A 19552-nucleotide genomic window follows, 5' to 3' on the forward strand; every position below is an offset into this window, starting at 1 on the left:
AATTGTTTTTCAGACTGAAGGAAGATTAAGAGTTGGGTTCCCCAGGGGTTAGTACGAGGACCACTGCTTTTCTTGATATTAATGATTTAGACTTGGATGTACAGGGCACACAGTTTCAAAATTTACAGATCACACAAATGTTGTAAGTATTGTGAACTCTGTGGAGGATAGTGGTAGCTTTCAAGAGGACATAGATAGGCTGGTGGAATGGGGAGGACAAATGGCAGACAAAATTTAATACAGAGAAATGTGAAGTGATGTGGTTGGTAACAAGAAGAAGCACTGTAAAAATGGGGCACAGTTCTAAAGTGGGTTCAGAAACATATATACCTGGGGCAAATATGCATCAATACCTGGGGTATATATGCATCTATACCTGGGGTATATGCATTAAACAGGTGACAGGGCAGGCTGAGGAAATGGTTAATGAAGCATACCTGATCGTAGGCTTTATAAATACAGTACAAAAGCAAGGAATTTTTGATGAAACTTTATATAACATTGGATTGGCCTAAACTGCAATTATTGTTCTCGATTCTGGGCACCACTTTATCAAAGATATGGAGATTTTGTAAATGATGCAGAAGAGATTGCTGGAGGAGCTCCAGCTCAAGGTAGATGAGCTGGCCTCTGAGCTACAGACACTGAGGCTCATCAGGGGGAGAAAGGGTGCCATTGTCAATGGGGTGCAAGAGACATCCACCCCCCCTAGACTGGCTAACTCTAAGGGTCAGGAACAAGAGGGGGCTGCTGAGAGGAGGAAGGAGGGTGGGGAGAGGAGGAAGGAGGGTGGGGAGAGGAGGAAGGAGGGTGGGGAGAGGAGGCCTCAGCCTCTCAAGCTGCATAACAGGTTTGAGGTTCTTGCTTCCAGTCTGGATGAGGACGAGGGAGGTGAGGTCGGTGAGCAGACTGCACACGGTACAGTGATGCAGCAGGACATAGGCAAAGGGGAAAAGGAACATAGTTGTAATTGGGGATAGTGGGGTGAAGGGTATTGACACTGTCCTTTGTCACAATGACAAAGAGCACAGAAGGGTGTGTTGTCTGCCTGGTGCTCGGGTCCGGGATGTCGCATCTGGGCTGCAGAGGAACCTGGAGTGGAGGGTGAGAATCCGGTCGTTGTGGTTCATGTGGGTGCCGACGACTTAGGCAAAATGTGAACTGAGGATCTGGGGAGGGAGTATGAAAAGCTGGGAATGGAATTAAAAAGTAGAACCGACAAGGTGGTCATCTCTGGGCTACTGCCTGAACCGAGTGCAGACGGGCGTAGGGTTGATAGGATTAAGGAAGTGAATGGGTGGCTCAGGGATTGGTGTGGGAGGAATGGGTTTGAATTTATGGGGCATTGGCACCAGTATTGGGGTAGGTGGGACCTGTTCGGGCGGGATGGGGTTGGTCTGAACCGTGCTGGGACCAGAGTGCTGGCGAATCGTGTAAAGAGGACTGTAGACAGGGCTTTAAACTAATTGGGGGGGGGAGGGTGTGAGGGTAGGTGACATTACGGGGTCTAAAGTTAAGGAGACGGTACAGGTAAGGATAGAGGGAGTAAGGGGCGTGAGTATGGTTGGTGGCGTTCCGGCAAATAAGGTCCAGGTGAAGGCTGGGATGAAGGCGCTTTATCTGAATGCGCGAAGCATTAGGAATAAAGTGGATGAGTTGGTGGCGCAGATCGACACAAATGGATATGATCTGGTGGCCATTACAGAGACGTGGCTGCAAGGTGACAGGGACTGGGAGCTGAATGTCCAGGGGTATCAAGTGTTTAGGAAGGATAGGCGGGAGGGAAAAGGTGGGGGGCGTAGCTCTGCTGATTAAGGATAGCATCAGGGTGGTAGCAAGGGATGATATTGGAGCCAAGGAGCAGAACGTGGAATCGTTGTGGGTAGAGATTAGGAACAGCAAAGGGAGGAAGATGCTGGTGGGTGTCGTCTATAGGCCCCCGAATAATGATCTGGAGGTGGGGCGGGCTGTTAACGTGCAAGTGCGGTGTGCAGGAATGGGACGGCCGTAGTTATGGGGGATTTCAATCTACATATTGATTGGTCGACCCATGTTGGACGCGGTGGGCTCGAGGAGGAGTTCTTGGAATGCTGCCGGGATAGTTTCCTGGATCAGTGTGTGTTGGAGCCGACGAGGGAGCGAGCTATCTTGGATCTGGTGCTATGTAATGAGGCGGGTAGCATTAGGGAACTTGCGGTGAAGGATCCTCTTGGGGAGAGTGATCATTGTATGGTGGAGTTTCTGGTGCAGATGGAGGAGGAAAAGTGGGTTCCCAGACACGCGTCCTTTGTTTGAACAGAGGGGAGTACGGTAGGATGAGATAAGAATTGGCGAATGTGGACTGGGGGAGCGCGTTGGAAGGTAGGTCTGCTGAGGAGCAGTGGAGGATCTTTAAGGAGATCTTTCTTGGTGCTCAGCAGAAATTTATTCCGATGGTCAAAAAGGACCATAGGAGGAGAGGTAATAAGCCGTGGATAACGAAGGAGGTGAAGGAAAGTGTTAAATTAAAAGCGGAGGCGTTTAGAGTAGGTAAGAGTAGTGGGCGAGAAGAGGATTGGGAGAGGTTTAAATGTCAACAAAGATTGACAAAGAAGTTGATAAAGAAGGGTAGGAGAAACTATGAAGCTGGGCTAGCGCTTAATATAAAAAAGGATAGCAAGAGTTTTTATAAATATATAAAAAGGAAGAGGCTGGCTAGGGTGAACGTTGGTCCCTTAGAGGATGAGAAGGGGGACTTAGTGGTAGGGGATGGGGAAATGGCTGAGGCCTTGAATAACATTTTTGTTTCAGTCTTCACGGAGGAGGACGTGAATAATTTGCCGGATGTTAGAGATGGAAAGGTGGTAGGACTGGAGGGTCTCGATGACATTACTGTTACTAGAGAGGTGGTGCTCGGCAGACGGGAGGGGCTGATTGTGGACAAGTCCCCAGGACCGGATGAAATGCATCTGAGGGTCCTGAAAGAAATGGCGGAGGTGATAGTGGATGCCTTGGTGGTTATTTTCCAGACGTCGCTGGATTCCGGGGAAGTGCCGGAAGATTGGAAAACGGCTAATGTTACGCCATTGTTTAAGAAGGGTGCCAGGCAAAAGGCGGGGAATTATAGGCCTGTTAGTTTAACGTCTGTTGTAGGTAAAATGTTAGAATCCGTCATCAAGGAGGAAATAGCGAGGCATCTTGAGGGGAACTGCTTGATAGAGCAGACGCAGCACGGTTTCGTTAAAAGGAAGTCGTGTCTGACAAATTTACTGGAGTTCTATGAGGATGTGTCTAGGGCGGTGGATAGAGGAGAGCCGGTGGATGTGGTCTTTCTTGATTTTCAGAAGGTGTTTGACAAGGTACCTCACAAGAGGTTATTGCAGAAGGTAAGGGGGCATGGAGTTGGGGGTAGGGTGTTAGCGTGGATAGAGGACTGGTTGTCAAATAGGAGGCAGAGATTGGGGGTCAATGGGTGCTATTCGGATTGGCGGATGGTGACTAGTGGAGTGCCCCAGGGGTCGGTGCTGGGGCCTCAGCTATTTACCATTTATATAGATGATCTGGAGGAGGGAACCGAGTGTAGGGTGTCGAAATTTGCTGATGACACCAAAATTGGTGGAAAGGCAAATTGTGCGGAGGGTGGTGAGAGTCTACAGAAGGATCTAGATAGGCTGGGCGAATGGGCCAGGAAATGGCAGATGGAATTTAATGTTGGCAAGTGCGAGGTGGTCCACTTTGGTAGGAATAATGGTAGGAAGGATTATTACTTACGTGGAGAAAAACTGCAGCAGGCGACGGTGCAGAGGGACCTCGGGGTCCTTGTGCATGAGTCGCAAAAACCCAGTTTGCAGGTGCAGCAGGTGGTCAGGAATGCGAATGGGATGCTGGCCTTCATCGCGAGGGGGATTGAACATAAAAGTAGGGAGGTCTTGCTGCGGCTGTATAGGGTATTGGTGAGGCCGCAGCTGGAGTACTGTGTGCAGTTTTGGGCGCCGTACTTACGCAAGGATATTTTGGCCATGGAGGGAGTGCAGAGGAGGTTTACTAGGCTGATGCCGGAGTTGAGGGGGTTGAGCTATGAGGAGAGGCTGAATAAACTAGGCTTGTACTCATTAGAGTTTAGAAGAATGAGGGGAGATCTCATTGAGACGTATAAGATGATGAATGGGATGGATAGGATAGAGGTGGAGAGACTCTTCCCGCTCAGAAAGTATAGTAGGACTAGGGGGCTCAGCCTCAAGATAAAGGGGGGGCGGTTTAGAACGGAGTTGAGGAGGAACTTCTTCACTCAAAGGGTGGTGAATCTCTGGAATTCTCTGCCCGTTGAAGTGGTGGAGGCTACCTCGCTAAATATTTTTAAGACGCGGGTTGATGGGTTTTTGATAAGCGAGGGGATTAAGGGTTATGGGGAGAGGGCGGGAATGTGGAACTGAGCCAAGACAGATCAGCCATGATCTTATTGAATGGCGGGGCAGGCTCGAAGGGCTAGTTGGCCTACTCCTGCTCCTATTTCTTATGTTCTTATGTAGATTGGTAAGAATTATTCTAGGAATGAGGGAATTTGATTATGAGAATGGACTAGAGAAATTGTTCTCCTTAGAGAGAGGTTGAGAGGAGATTTAGTCAAGATATTCAAAATCATGACAGGCTTTGATAAGGTTGACAGAAACTGTTCCCTTTGACAGAGAGGTTGAAAACAATCGACACAGATTTAAGGTGATTGACTAATTGACGAGAGGTGACATGAGAGAACAATTTTTTAAAGCCCAGTGAATGGGTAGGACTGGGAATACGCTATCTGAGAGCTCGATGGAGGATTATTCAATTGTGATTTATGAAAGGGAATTGATTAAGCACCTGAAGATAAAAATGTGAAGGAATGGTGTTGTGGGACTGGCTGAATTGCTCTCACAGAGAGCCAGTGCAGACTCGCTGGGCCAAATGGCTACCTTTTGTGCTATTGTATGATTCTAATGGCCATGAATTACTCCTCCCCCAACCCCATACAGATTGGGTGACATGTTTGCAGGAAGGAGAAATATGCTCCCCATTGATCAAATGAAAGTCTGATCATGATGAAAGCCAAAGGAATGTTAAGAGGAGCTGCCTCCTCTCCCTAAGGTGGAAGATTGGTGATGAATTACACTGCACTATCGCAGGGACAGGAGAATTGTGGCCTGTTTAAAGCAAAAGTAGCTTCTCTCCTCCACATGGAAATAAAATCTGAAGGTGTGTGGAATTTGGTGGGGGTGTTGGGGGCGGGGGGTGGTGGGAGCTGTGGTCAGGGTGGAAGAGCCTCCACAAATGGGTTTTGGTGGTTTGGAGAGGGAGCTCTGTTTCACCTCACTGAAAATGCCAGAAACACCAGCAGTGGCTGCCTTGAACTTAAATGGAAATAATTTTGGCTCCTGACCTTTGGAAGTTCAGTCCTGAATGCTGACCAGGACACTGAGGTGAGCCCAACTGTTTGGTTGCCTCAACCAAATGATAATACTGAATGCTGAATGCATTGGTTTGAATTCATGAGAGGACAAACTGAATGAAACTTAGCAAGAGAAAGGCTCCCATTCATTTCATACGTTCCTATTTACTTTTCAATTGTTAGTTTTCAGAACTGTATGAACCATCTATATTGGGAAAATATTATCTGAAATCTGTCATCACTGCATTCAGGTGAGTACAACAGTATTTTAAAATTACTTTGTATAATTGAGTCAGTTTTGTTTTCTTTATTTTAACTCAAACTTATTTTAAGCAAAGTATAATCCATGGTGACACAGTGGTTAGCACAGCAGCCTCACAGCATCAGGGACCTGAGTTCAATTCCAGCCTTGGGTGCCTGTGTGGAGTTTGCACATTCTCCCAATGTCTGCATGGGTTTCCTCTGCGTGCTCTGGTTTCCCCCCACAGTCCAAAGATGTGCAGGTTAGGTCAATTGGTTATGATAAATTCTCCCTCAGTGTACCTGAACAAGCACTGGAGTGTGGTGACTAGGGGGTTTTCACTGTAATTTCATTGCAGTGTTAATGTAAGCTTACTTGTGACTAATAAAAAAACTAACAAATTGATAATGTAAATGTATTTTAATATTAAGTATCATAAATTTATGTTATATAGCTAAACAGCTATCCATACACTGTTACAATCAAAAATTTAAAGTTTATTTATTAGTCACAAGTAAGGCTTACGTTAACACCGCAACAAAATTACTGTGAAATTCCCCCAGTCGCCACATTCCAGCACCTGTTTGGGTCAATGCACCTAACCAGCATGTCTTTCAGACTGTGGGAAAGGATCAGAGAAGAGATGGAATGGTTCCCCCTTTTCCACTCCTTATTTGATTGCAACAGGTTTTCTTGAAAGGATATGTTTGCTGGTATTTAACTGTTTGTGTGCTATGACTGTAAAAAAACTCAAACTACAGATTTTCTCGAGGTTTGTTTGGAAAGAAAAAGAGGATAATTTTTATTACACTTAATCCAGAATAAATAAAATAATCAAAATATTCTAACTTTTTCATGCATGCACACTCAGATTCACATTTACAAAAATAGGTTACAAAACAAAATGATAGAAACATAGAATCCCTACAGTGCAGAAGGAAGCCACTCAACTCACCAAGCCCACATCTACTCCCTGACTGAATCCAACCCAGGCCTATCCCGGTAACCCATGTATCTAGCCCAATAACCCCCCTTCCCCCCAATACACACATCCTGAGACACTAAGGGACAATTTAGCATGGCCATTCAACCTAACCTGCACATTTTTAGACTGTGGGAGGAAATTAAATGATATGTTAAAAAATCTATTTAAGGTTAAAGTTGTATGTTTCTTGTATGCTGTTGACTTGGGTGGATCCACGCTGAGTTCAGTGGCCCTTCAGATTTTGAGGTTGAGACAGTTCAAAGTAGACGAATGATTTACCTGTTTTTTGGGAGAAGCAGTTGCTGACTGAGTTTTATTTTCAAAATCTCTGCCTGTGGCACATGGCAGTCAAATGTTTGAGCTTGCAAGATGGATATGGGAAGAAAGGGTGCCCACAAAGGGTTTTTTTTTCACTTTGGCATTATTTCTGTTTCTGTCTCTGGCCTGGAGGAAAAAAATTCTTATAGCACAAAAGAGAGTTAACTGGATTGTCACGTGATCCTAATCAACTGCCCAGTTAGCCAAACATGGTCATGACCAGTGCATTCCAGGTTTATAGTTTTGACTTTATTAGATAATGGCTGGGCTAGTTCCTTCTCAGACTGAATTCGTTGTCCAGGGTGGTTGCACCTAAAGCGTTGCCATCATCCAAGTGATTGTCTGGATGTTCTGTGAATGGGATAAAAGTTGATCCCACTAATAGGCTAATTGTCTTTGCTATAGTTTTCTAGCCAAATTGTCCCCATTTAATAGGAACACAAGAAAGAGGAATAGAAGAAGGCCATTTTGCCAGTCAAAACTGCTCCACCATCCAATTACATCATGGCTGATCTACCTCAGTGCAGGAAAATGGCATTAATCGCCAAAACATTTGATGTCTTTACTATCTAGAAATCTATCAATCTATTGCTTGGTAATACTCAATGACTGAGCCTCCACAGTCCACTGGGATAGTTAATTCCAAATATTCACCACTCTGAGTAAAGAAATTCCTCCTTCTCTTAGTCCTAATGGGCCTTTTCTTATTCTGAGATGTGTCCCCTACTTCTAGATGTCCACCCCCTCCAGCCCGGGGAAAATGCCTTTCTAGCATCTACCTTGCCGAGCCTTGGAAAAATTTTGTATGCTTTGTTGAGATCGTCTCTCATTTTTCTGAACTCCAGATCTTACAAGCCCCCTAACTCTCTCCTCATAGGACAATCATGCTATCCCAGGAATTACTCTGGTGAACATTCATTACACCCCCACTATGGCAAGTATATCCTTCCTTAGGTAACGTGGTGAAAAACTGCAGCATGCGATGGTGCAGAGGGACCTTGGGGTCCTTGTGCATGAGTCGCAAAAACCCAGCCTGCAGGTGCAGCAGGTGGTCAGGAAGGCTAATGGGATGCTGGCCTTCATAGTGAGGGGGATTGAATATAAAAGTAGGGAGGTCTTGCTGCAACTGTATAGGGCATTGGTGAGGCCGCAGCTGGAGTACTGTGTGCAGTTTTGGTCGCCGCACTTACGCAAGGATATTTTGGCCTTGGAGGGAGTGCAGAGGAGGTTTACTAGGCTGATACCGGAGTTGAGGGGGTTGAGCTATGAGGAGAGGCTGAATAAACTAGGCTTGTACTCATTAGAGTTTAGAAGAATGAGGGGAGATCTCATTGAGACATATAAGATGATGAATGGGATGGATAGGATAGAGGTGGAGAGACTCTTCCCGCTCAGAAAGGACAGTAGGACTAGGGGGCACAGCCTCAAGATAAAGGGGGGGCGGTTTAGAATGGAGTTGAGGAGGAACTTCGTCACTCAAAGGGTGGTGAATCTCTGGAATTCTCTGCCCGTTGAAGTGGTGGAGGCTGCCTCGCTAAATATTTTTAAGACGCGGGTTGATGGGTTTTTGATAAGCGAGGGGATTAAGGGTTATGGGGTGAGGGCGGGAATGTGGAACTGAGCCACGACAGATCAGCCATGATCTTATTGAATGGCGGGGCAGGCTTGAAGGGCTAGATGGCCTACTCCTGCTCCTATTTCTTATGTTCTTATGTAAGGCGACCAAAATTGTATCCAGTACTTCAGGTGCAGCCTGACCAAGGCTTTATACAATTTCAACAAGATATCTTTACTGCTGAACTCAAATCCTCTTCAATGAAGGCCAATTTGTCTTAATATAAAGTTTTATAAAGTGTTCTATAAATATTGAGGGAAAAATACAGTGATCAATTAAGAAATAGAGGTGATAGTGAGAGAAACTCAAATGGATTGAGAAAGAAGAACATGAAAAGAATGGAAGATAAAGAGGAAAACAAAAGGAGCACATGTTAGGGAGCTTGAGTATGTGCCTCAATTCCTCATGTGCTCTTGATATGCAAAGCTCAGTATCAGGGGCAGAAAGGTTAAAAATATGCCACTAGCATTTGGTCACCAGTTTCTATGTCAGTTCTGCCCGGTGAGTGGAGTTGTTTTTAGTTGCATACTTGTGAAAGTTCTAACATCCATTGCTCTTCTGTTACTGTTGCAGTGAAGGAGAAGAAGGACTCCGGGCTTATTATTGGAGTAAATTCTCAGCTCCAGAAGATATAGCACACTACATCAAAAATGCAACCACATCTAACTTGCAACAAGTTAATGGCAAAAAACTGAAAGTGCCCATGCTGAACTACTCTGAAGAGATATCCTCCACTGAAGAAGATTTTGATGTTTATACAGTTGAGCTGTTTGGTAGTGTTACTATTCATGTAAATTGAAGATTTGCGCAGTAGGTCTAATGATTCCACCTTCTGCTTCGGTGTGTATTCCTTTCAGATCTCACTATCTTTTAACCTTTTTGCAGCTTCAGGATCTGAAGAATATGACTTGACAGTAAAGTCGGGTAAGGACTTTTTCAAATCTTCCTATTCCCATTAGTGAATCTATCCCATTGTATCCCATTAAGGCGACATGGTAGCACAGTGGTTAGCACTGCTGCTTCACAGCTCCAAGGACCCAGGTTCGATTCCCAGCTCAGGTCACTGTCTGTGTGGAGTTTGCACATTATCCTTGTGTCTGCATGGGTTTCCTCTGGGTGCTCCGGTTTCCTCCCACAGTCCAAAGATGTGCAGGTTAGGTTTATTGGCCATGCTAAAATTTTCCCCTTAGTGTCCTGAGATGCATAGGTTAGAGGGATTAGCGGGTAAAATATGTACGGATATGGAGGTAGGGCCTAGGTGGGATTGTGGTTGGTGCAGAGTCGATGGGCTGAAGGGCCTCTTTCTGCACTGTAGGGTTCTGTGACATGATTTTTTAATGTATCTATCGCATTGACAGACATAATTTTTTTTTAAAATGCATGTTTACATGGATGCCCAGACTTGACACATGATTGTTACCCAATATAGTGGAGGGTGATTCTCGATAGATCTTTGTCCTTCCAGGAAATTCTGAAGAAAACAGCAGCAAAGGTTAAAACCAGAGATAATCTACTAACCAAACGTGTTGGATCTACATGGGGTGCTGCTCTCTAGACGTCAGCATTTACCCTATCGTATCCTTCAGCAGGGTATTGTGCACCTGTTTGGCAAAGTCATTGCACACACATCTTGTTAAAACTCCATTGGATGCAATCATGCATATCATAACTGGAGCCCACCATTCCATACCACTGCCCTGGCTTTCTGTCCTTGACAACATCACTCCCCCACACATCTGCCTGATGAAAAGCCACAAGCTGGTTAAAACCATGCAGACTGTACCTGACTTCCATCCCAGCATTCCATCTGGAGCAAGATCAATCAGCAGCAAACCCCATCTTTGAATGGCAGGCTTTGAGTTACCATTGCAACAGTAATCCTTGCTAAACAGTTTCAGGGCAAGTCAGGGCCCGCATTCTACCAGCCACCACCAATGCTGCCTCAGTTCAAATCCTGGATGCACTTGTGGAGGAATACAAATAATGCTGCACATTACCAAGGAGTGTCTCCTCTACAGACTAAGTGGCAGACTCAAAAAATGAGGAGGTTGTTGTTTGGCTTTGAGGATTTACATTCACAAAATAAAATAGAGGCGTAAGTATTAATTCATATACATGGTTCCACCCATTGTTTTTACAAGGGAGCAGATTTGGATCTGAGGAAGATTTCAGGTGATGAATAGGCTTCATTGGTGAGCCACACATGCATTTGCAGTGACCACAGGCAGCCTGCCCAATGTGGGTGAGGATGGGTAAGATTTTGTTCTGGCACAAACTTTAGAAGGAGAATGAACACATTCCTTAAAATGTCCCCAAGAACAAGTTGTGGCTGGTGCAGAAAGTTGTTCACAGCAGCAGAGGATGTCAAAGACAAGGGATGGGATTTTGTGGCCGTGCTCGCTCCAAAACTGGAAAATCCTTCCTGAGGTCAATGGACTTCTGCATGGTGCCCCCCCACCACCACCACCACCACCACCAACCTCCTTCGATTCTCATGGCAAACAGGATGGGAAAATTCCCCCAGATCTTTGAAGTTCAAGTGGAAATTCAAGTGGAGGAAATGAAATCTTCTTCTGTTCAGATGGTACCAGAATTCCTAAACAAACTCAAAAAGCAAACCTGGATAGAAGGGGCATAAATACTGGACTACCCAAAGAATGCGGGTTAAGTGCTGCAAGGAGTTCAACTCTAGGACAGCAAGGATGAAAATGATGTTTTGCTATCTCAACTATCTCAATTTCTCTGCATTAGACGTTGCCTCAGCTGTTTTTGCTTTGCAACATTGCAAACTTTCTTTTCTTCCATTTTACACCCATCTTCAATTGCAGCAAATTAGCTGACCATTTTTCTTTCTTGTTATATTCATACACTGTCGGTGTCTGCAAACTTAAGTGCAAACAGTTCACCTAGTCCCACCAGCAAGGTCTTTTATTCTTCTGGCAATATTTTCCTTGCTGCAGGCATTTTGTTGCACATGGCCACTTCCCTAGCCTTTTCTCCAACTTGCTGCTCTGCCCTCTCAGCATCTCTGGATGAACATGTTGAACAGCAAAAGTATCCCACACTAACTCACCGCACCTCTTATCGCAGGTCAGAGTGGCTCACAACGAAAGAGGAGAGGCCCAGCTTGTAGCACGTAGATGGAGGAGGAATCTACACACATTATTAGATGAAGACAACTCTGGAGTTATGGAATGGCAAAGCTGGAAGCAAGTTTAATTACCCTTGTCTACTTTGTTAAATATAACCATTTCTTTTCTCTTTGGAGACATACACACTGCCAGGCTGGTGCTGCCTGCTATCTGTTGGTAGATAACCTTTCTCCTGCCATTCTGAGCCTTGTCCATTTCCAGTTCCTCCAGCCTCTTCTCATCACTTGGACTCACAAGACAAACCTGGAAGGGAAACAGCCAGCCAGAAGAAGCACTAAGACTTGTTCCATTCTTCACAATCAACAATACAGAGATCAGCACCCCATTGGTTTCAATAATGAGCTAGAGGGGGATGTGCAAGGTGATTCATCATAGAATCTCCACAGTACAGAAGGAGGCCATTTGGCCCATCAAGTCTGCACCAACAACAATCCCCGTAATGCCACATATTTACCCTGCTAATCTCCTGAAACTAGGGTCAATTTAGCATGTCCAATCAACCTAATCCACACATCTTTGGACTCTGGGAGGAAACTGGAGCACTCAGAGAAAACCCATGCAGACATGGGGAGAATGTGCAAACTCTACACAGGCAGTGACCCAAGATGGGAATCGAACCCAGGTCCCTGGCGCTTGAGTCACATGAGCAATGCAATGACTGATGGCTCCAGAACTTTGCAGAGGAGTGCAGAGGTGATAGTTTCAGAGGCCCAGCCTACAGAAGGAAACTTCTAGACATTCAGTAACAATTATTGGAGGTAAAGGGTAGCCTGCCTAGGAGCTGTTGCACTATGCCATGGTCACCAATACTCTAAGAGGATATGGTACCCGAAGGAGGGGGTGTAGAGCCTGCACTTCAAAAAGTGATCAGCATGAAGCTCTTTGTGTCAGTTCTGAGACATGCTAAACAAAATACAAGGGAGAAATTTTATGCTGCCCAGACAGGTGCGTGCCCAACCCAGAAGCATATGAAATTGTGTGTGAAGATGTTAGGCATGCGTCATAGTGTCCTCGCACACTCATGCGATATTTCGGTGGGTGGGTGGGTGCAACTGTGAATCAGTTGCGCATCCACGAACAATTAGGGAACTCATTGTGAGCAATAAAACTACAACTGACCTGAATATTATGTTACCCATGCAAGTTTTAGGTCGATGCATGGGCAACACAGACAGGCAGCCAATCCATTTTTGTAGTTTTCTCATCCAAGGATGGGATAAAAGAGGCTGGAGCAAAGGCTTGGTAGGTTTGGGAATGAGACATGGATTTGGTTTGGAGCAGTTCTGAATATCTAGTATGGATTTTTCAGGACATAGCTATCCTCTGACATCTGAGCTCTGGGTCCCTCTGGCACCCTCCATGCATATGTCAGCCCTATTTGCATCTCTGCAGATGGGTATAATTTACTCAGCAGGGAACACCCCCTCTGTGGAGCACTGGGGACAAAGAGAGAGGAGGCCAGATTCTCACATGTCACCTCAGAGCAGAGATGCAGGCACAGGGTGCTCAGGGCCTGTCGAGAGGGAAAGGAAGATGTCCCGCAGAAGATGCCAATACCTAGCTGCCCGGATGTACAGGCAGTGATCCAACTACCTCAACATAACAGAGGTCCAGTGCTGCAAGAGGCTCTGGCTGGCAAGGGAAGCCAGGGTTATCATCTGCCAGATGATTGTGCTGAAGAGAGAGCCTCCAATTGTGTGGATGGACACCCAGTACCGATGGCTGTCAAAGTTATTTTCACACTATTTATGCCTCAGGATCTTTCCAGAGCTCTGTGGATGGTGTTTGTGGAGATTTACAGTCAGGTGCACACAGCTGTGTCAAGTTGGTGAACACACTCAGCCATTTCAGGATGACCAAATGAGCCATGCTGAGTGGTTCAGTGAAGGGTTGCCACATTCAGGGTGCCATTGATTGTGCCCATGTGGCCATCAAGACATCAGTTGACCAGCTGAAACCTTTGTCAATTGGAAGGGATTTTGCTTTATGAATGTTGAGCTAGTTGTATCCACAGTTTCAAAAGCTCTGTCCAAGGTACCCTGGCAGCTCCCTCACTGCCTTCGCACTGAGACTCTTAGACTCAGCATGGTCCTGGTCTCCTGCAGTCTCCCAACTGTCAGGAACCTGGACTGCCCGGCCTTCACCCATCCGCTCAGGTAAATGTGATGTGCCGTCACCAATGTGCACTGCCAACTGAGCTGATGCACTATTGCCCACTGATATGCCAGTATCTGCACTGGTGCTCAGTATTGAGAGAGACTACTGCAGGGACAACAGCCATCAGTGCCTGCTCTTATGTCAATGGAAGGTTGTCTGCTCCCTAGCTGGCTCTGGTGGATGGCTCATCCGAGAGATGAAAACAGTCAGAACTATTCATCATTTCACCCAGAATCAATGACCATGATATACGACCCAGTGTGAGTGGTACCAGTAGTGGCTCAATGATTGGTCCATCACTGATGTCCTTATGAGGGACGAGATGATGCTACATTATTTTCGTTCTCAGCCTGTCATGCTTCAGTCAATCGGGCTTTTACCTTCCTCAAAGACTGCAGGCCCTCTGCAACAGTAACTCCCTCCCCACTCAAACTTGAACCCCAGGGCTCCCAGCTCATGGCTGGTGAGGATTGCCAGATTAGGCAGATCTTCGAGTTGTTACAGCTATGTTTCTCCTGTGAGTGAGTGCGGACCTCCATTGATCACTCAACCCAATACCAGCAGCACCATAGCAAGATGTTCCATCCACTTACCTTCAACCCCGTGAGGCAGGTGGACATTCCCACCCCTTTGGATACCTGACCCTTTGATGGACCCAGGGCTTCAGGTCTTTTCTGCAGCCTTAACGACACACGGGCAGAGGCGTGTTCTGAGACTCGCAGATTCTCTCACGTTTGAGTGCACTTGTGGACGGGCACCTTTCCTCAATTCCCCACACTGGACAATCCCAACTCAGAACTCACCTTGTCTAGTGCAGAAGATCATTGAACCTTTTACTGTGTCTATGTGCGCCAGACCAGAACATGTCCACTGACCTCAGCTGCCAGCTCCGCCCAGATCTTCTTGGGGTGTCCTCCTTCCATCGCTCACCATGAAGATGTCTCTCTGTCACCGCCTCCACAAGGCTGCGTAAACTCTTGTCCAAAAGAACGGGGGCTTGCTGCCTACCCGAAGTGCCCACTTGCCTGCAGTTCTTCCTGATGCTGCAGCCACCATGATGCAGATCTCCCTCTGTCTCTTCTGTTGTCTTCAGCGGCCTCTGACAGGTGTCTTTAAACTTGGTGCTGGGCCACATGCATACCTGCTGACCCAAACAGGGTGTGTTTCACGCTGGCTGCCACTTAAGTAGTCAGGCAGTATAATATCACGATGGATAATTGAGTTCAGGTGGGACAATGAAGTGTGGCTGTTTCAGGTCCCGCTGTTCCTGCACGCAAATCCTTTGTTAAGTTCTTCCAGTAAGTAGTGTCACAACTCCAGGTTAAAGACCAACAGGTTTATTTGGTAGCATGAACTTTCGGAGCGCTGCCTGTTCATCAGCTGAGAGGTTCATCACCTGATGAAGGAGCAGTGTTCTGAAAGCTTGTGCTACCAAGTAAACCTGTTGGACTTTAACCTGGTATTGTGAGACTACTTACTGTGCTTACCCCAGTCCAATGCCGGCAGCTCCACATCATGGCTTTTTTTTATCGAGTATTAGGTTGGTGATAGCCATGATTACTGTCAGTATATAAAATAATAAATGTGAGATTTTAAAAAACTGAAAGAAAATGCATTCTCTCCCTCTTGTGCACAATTCATCAAATTACAGTGGTCAGTTTTATAAATATGTCAGTTGCTTGAATTAATTTGTTGCAGACTGCATTGTTTTAACAGTAATTTAAACCCACTATGCAACCCTGAGGTAAGTTTGACAACAGTCCAATCGATTTATTAATTATACCAAGTTAAGCAGGTTGTTAAGCAAAAGCTATCACAGTCTGATTAAATCAGTTATGTTAACTGCAAAATCATCACAATACTGTGCAGTTTCAGTAATTAACAGTCCCATTAATTGGTAACACCTTTGCCAAGTCTAGGTGGAGAGAAAATTCCATATTACAGCTGAGTTTAGTTCGTGAAACCATTGAAATTTACACTGAGAAAAAAACAAGCTAATCATGTGATTAAAACAGAATGGCATGGATTCTGCTGAGATGACAATGTTTACTCAGTGAAATCTTAACTGATGGAGTCTTGTTGTTTTGTTGTTATGTGTTAAGTGTTTTACATAATTATTGGTAGCAATGAATAGTATATACTCAAAATTTGCTGATTTAATTTTTTTCCTCAAAGCTAGATATGCATGCAAACCTTGCATATTATAGAATAGTATAACTCTGTACATCAGTGACTCACAGTAACTTGCTACTGATTGCTAGGAGATTTTCACAGTAACTTCATTGCGGTGTGAATGTAAGCCTACTTGTGACCAATAATTTTTTTTACTGATTAAGAAAATGAACCACATTTACAATACTTGGGTACTACATGCATCTTTGGAAAATCAATAGATAATTTTATCATCTTGCCTTCACTCTGCCATGTCTCAAACTCCCCTGAGAGAATGCAGCTGTTAATAGTTTCAAGCTATATCGGCATATGACTTTATATGTTAAGAGGTAATCAATATAGTCCACAGACTAGAATATTAAATTAAAATCACAAAAGACTTCAAGGCGTATTAATTTCCAGGATACAAGACAGTTTTAATCCAATAATGGCTCATTTTGCCATTACTGTAATATGAATGCAGCTGAACAGTACTGGGGTTGCTACCATGGGGAGGGGGTCGATTAGTGCGGTTGGCTGGATGGCTGGTTTGTGATGCAGAGTGACACCAACAGCAGGGTTCAAATCCTGTATTGGCTAAGACCAGCCTTCTCAACCTGGCCCATCAACTGAGGTGTGGTGATCACCAGTAGTCTATGGTCAATGAAGATTATGGCAACTTTACCTTAACTACCATAACTCTTGTGAAAGATTAGTAGATCCCTTCCAGAATTTAAATCCCACTTTATCCATTTATTGGGAGAGCTGGGTAGGTTATTTATAAGTAACATGTCTTGCCTAGCAACAAGTCTACTTTCATTGTGTACAGAGGGCACAATTACAAAACTCTCAAGCCCCAAGCAGGACTCATGATTTAAAAGGATTCTGCTGGAATTTCCTCAAGAGTTCTTCACATTGGCCATCATTACTTTGGAAGAAGATTGTCAGAAACCTCATTTGCTCGTCTTATCAGTAGTTTACACTAATGTAGTGCCTGGGTTTAGTGGCTGTTTGGGAGATCCATCGAGGAAATTCCTGGTTATCATTTCCCACAGGAACTGGTTATCTGGGGCAATTTGGCTCTCTTAAAAGGTACTAGTTCAATATTTCTTAAGAACTAGAATTAAAGAGTAAAGAGATGGTTAATAGGGATTCTGAACTTTTTGTTTTATGGGAAGTTGTGAAAGAAGTTGAATGTTCCCTAAAGCAGGAGATCAATTTATATGGGAGAGGAAACATATCCTCCTACACTCTGGATTCTGGATTTCCATTGGTTCTTATGTTTCTTTTTAAATAAACAAACACACTATTTTAAATATTCTGCAGCTTTTCAAAACACTGCTTCCTATTATGGCCTGTAAATAATTTTTGATCCATGTCTTTCTGCTGGTTGATTTCTGCATCAAAATTGTAACCTTCCAAAAATCAGTGTGCATGGTTTATGAGTAGGATTGGCTTTGGTTGATCTGTGTTGAACAGATTGAAATAAATCCAGGAAAAACTTAACCTGATAGTGGGTAGGAGTGCCTGGTTGACCAGCTTCCAAGGGTTGTGCACCTCTGAAAGGTTCATGCGAGTGAATAAGCCAGCATTTGTAAACTCCCAGTGGTACGATCCTGGAGTTAGAAGTTAAAACAACACTTCAAAATATGCAGCATTACCCAGTCTGTCAAATTTATTGATAAATTTTAAGACTTAGCTTTTTTTTGGAGCTGCAAGGCAGTGTAGCTTCTTCAATGTTTAACAGTTATAAAAAGTAAAATTTCAAAAGAATTCAACCTTGCTGATCAAAATTATGGTATTACTTGGATCTTTGTTTATAGTACCAGTACTTTAGACTTGGTAGAAATATTCAAGATCATGAGGGGTCTGGACAAAGTAGATAGGGAGAAACTATCTACACTTGTGAAAGAATCAAGAACAGGAAGGGTACAGACTTAAAGTGATTGGCAAAAGAAGCAATGTAACGCAAGGAAAATCTTTTTCACATGGGGAGTGGTTAAGGTCTAGAATGCACTGCCTGACAGTGTGGAAGAGGCAGGTCCAATCAGGGAATTAAAGCATTATTTGAAAAAGAAGAATGCAAAGAGTTATGGGAGAGAAGATGGTGAAATGGCACCATATAAATTGCCCATTAGGTGAGGCAGTCCAGACATGATGGGCTGAATGGCCTCTCCCTGTTCTGTAACACTTTTGTGATTTTCTTCTATTGTTTGTTTTGTATAGTACGTTAAACTTTTTGCCTCTTTAATCCATTTTTGCAAAGTTGAGCACATTATAAATTATAGTGGCCATATTCCTTATTGTTGTGTAAGACTTACTTCTCTCATTTTGCAGCTATTTCTTTTGATCTATATGCAAAACCAGGCAACAATCGGACACTGACATTAACACGCCCAAAGAGGTCCTATTACCAGTGGCGACTGCGAGTTCCAGCGGGCCATATTGTACATTTAGTAATCCTGACTCTCCATGGGGCAATTCCGGGAAACTGTGCAATCCATAAACTATCAGCCTATGACTTCCTACTCCCCGTACAGAACAAAATAATAACACGGTAAGACAGCAGACATCTGGTGAGCTTTATCTATAATACCGTTAGAGTATGTTTACGTTATAATAGTGCCTAATTTACCTTCCTATGAAACACCCATTTCCTTAGAGGAATAAATTTTGTATTTAATCTTCATTTTTTTTGACTGCTGGTGTTTTAGCAAAAATAAGTACAGTAGTGCGACACATATTCTTAGAGATAAATGGGACCATTCACTCTGCAAAGTTTTCTGTTGGTTCATTGTGCAACAATGTCTAGTTCAGAACTGTCTCTTTCCTGGATTTAGTCTTTGAATCATGGTTGTGTGTTGACAGCAGGAATTCTAAACAAAGTATTAAATACAAATTTTGGAAATTTCTTCAGCAAACCATTGACCGGTCACTGTAATAGATGATCAATGAAAACACCAGGTAGATGTGCAAATGGGGGTTTCAGGTGATTTTTCATTAGTGTTACAGCAGCTGAGCTGGATGACCCCTAGAATCATAGAATCCCTCCAGTGCAGAAAGAGGCCATTCAGCCCAATAAGTCTGCACTGATTCTTTGACAGAGTATCTTACCCAGGCACTGTCTATCACCCTATCCCCGCAACCCAACTCATATAGCATGACTAATTTATCTAACCTACATATCTTGGGACACTAAGGGGCAATTTACCATGGCCAATCCACCTACCCAGCACATCTTTGGACTGTGGAAGGAAACCGGAGCACCTGGAGGAAACTCCATGCTTGGGCCACATAGGTTTTTAAATGCAGCTGACTGTATTGTCTGTTCACCTGTTTGTGGAAATGCATGTATGAATTTGTTACACTAAACTTAAATTTTCAGTTTATATTAAGCATTCCGTTGTACTAGCTAAACGTTAAGGAAACATGAAAATGCAAAGACCACTATATTCAGGCATCATTGACAATATTTAGCACATTGTGAACAGCCTTTTTTAAAAACACTGTATTGTAAGTAAAGTTGTCTGAT

General features: G+C 44.2%; 1 protein-coding gene across 1 annotated transcript in view; it reads left to right on the forward strand.

The window, feature by feature from the left end:
* LOC145353514 (transmembrane protease serine 7-like) overlaps window positions 1-19552 on the forward strand; it is a 128776-nt gene that overhangs the window by 71004 nt on the left and 38220 nt on the right. The window contains exons 18-20 of the mRNA XM_080204323.1: window positions 9134-9333; window positions 9446-9484; window positions 18358-18577. Of these exons, the coding sequence (XP_080060449.1) occupies window positions 9134-9333; window positions 9446-9484; window positions 18358-18577 (459 nt within the window). The remainder of the gene's footprint in view (window positions 1-9133; window positions 9334-9445; window positions 9485-18357; window positions 18578-19552) is intronic.

This window comes from Carcharhinus amblyrhynchos, chromosome 15, assembly GCF_965287045.1.
Source record: "Carcharhinus amblyrhynchos chromosome 15, sCarAmb.v2.hapA, whole genome shotgun sequence".
In the NCBI taxonomy this organism is placed as follows: Eukaryota; Metazoa; Chordata; class Chondrichthyes; order Carcharhiniformes; family Carcharhinidae; genus Carcharhinus; species Carcharhinus amblyrhynchos.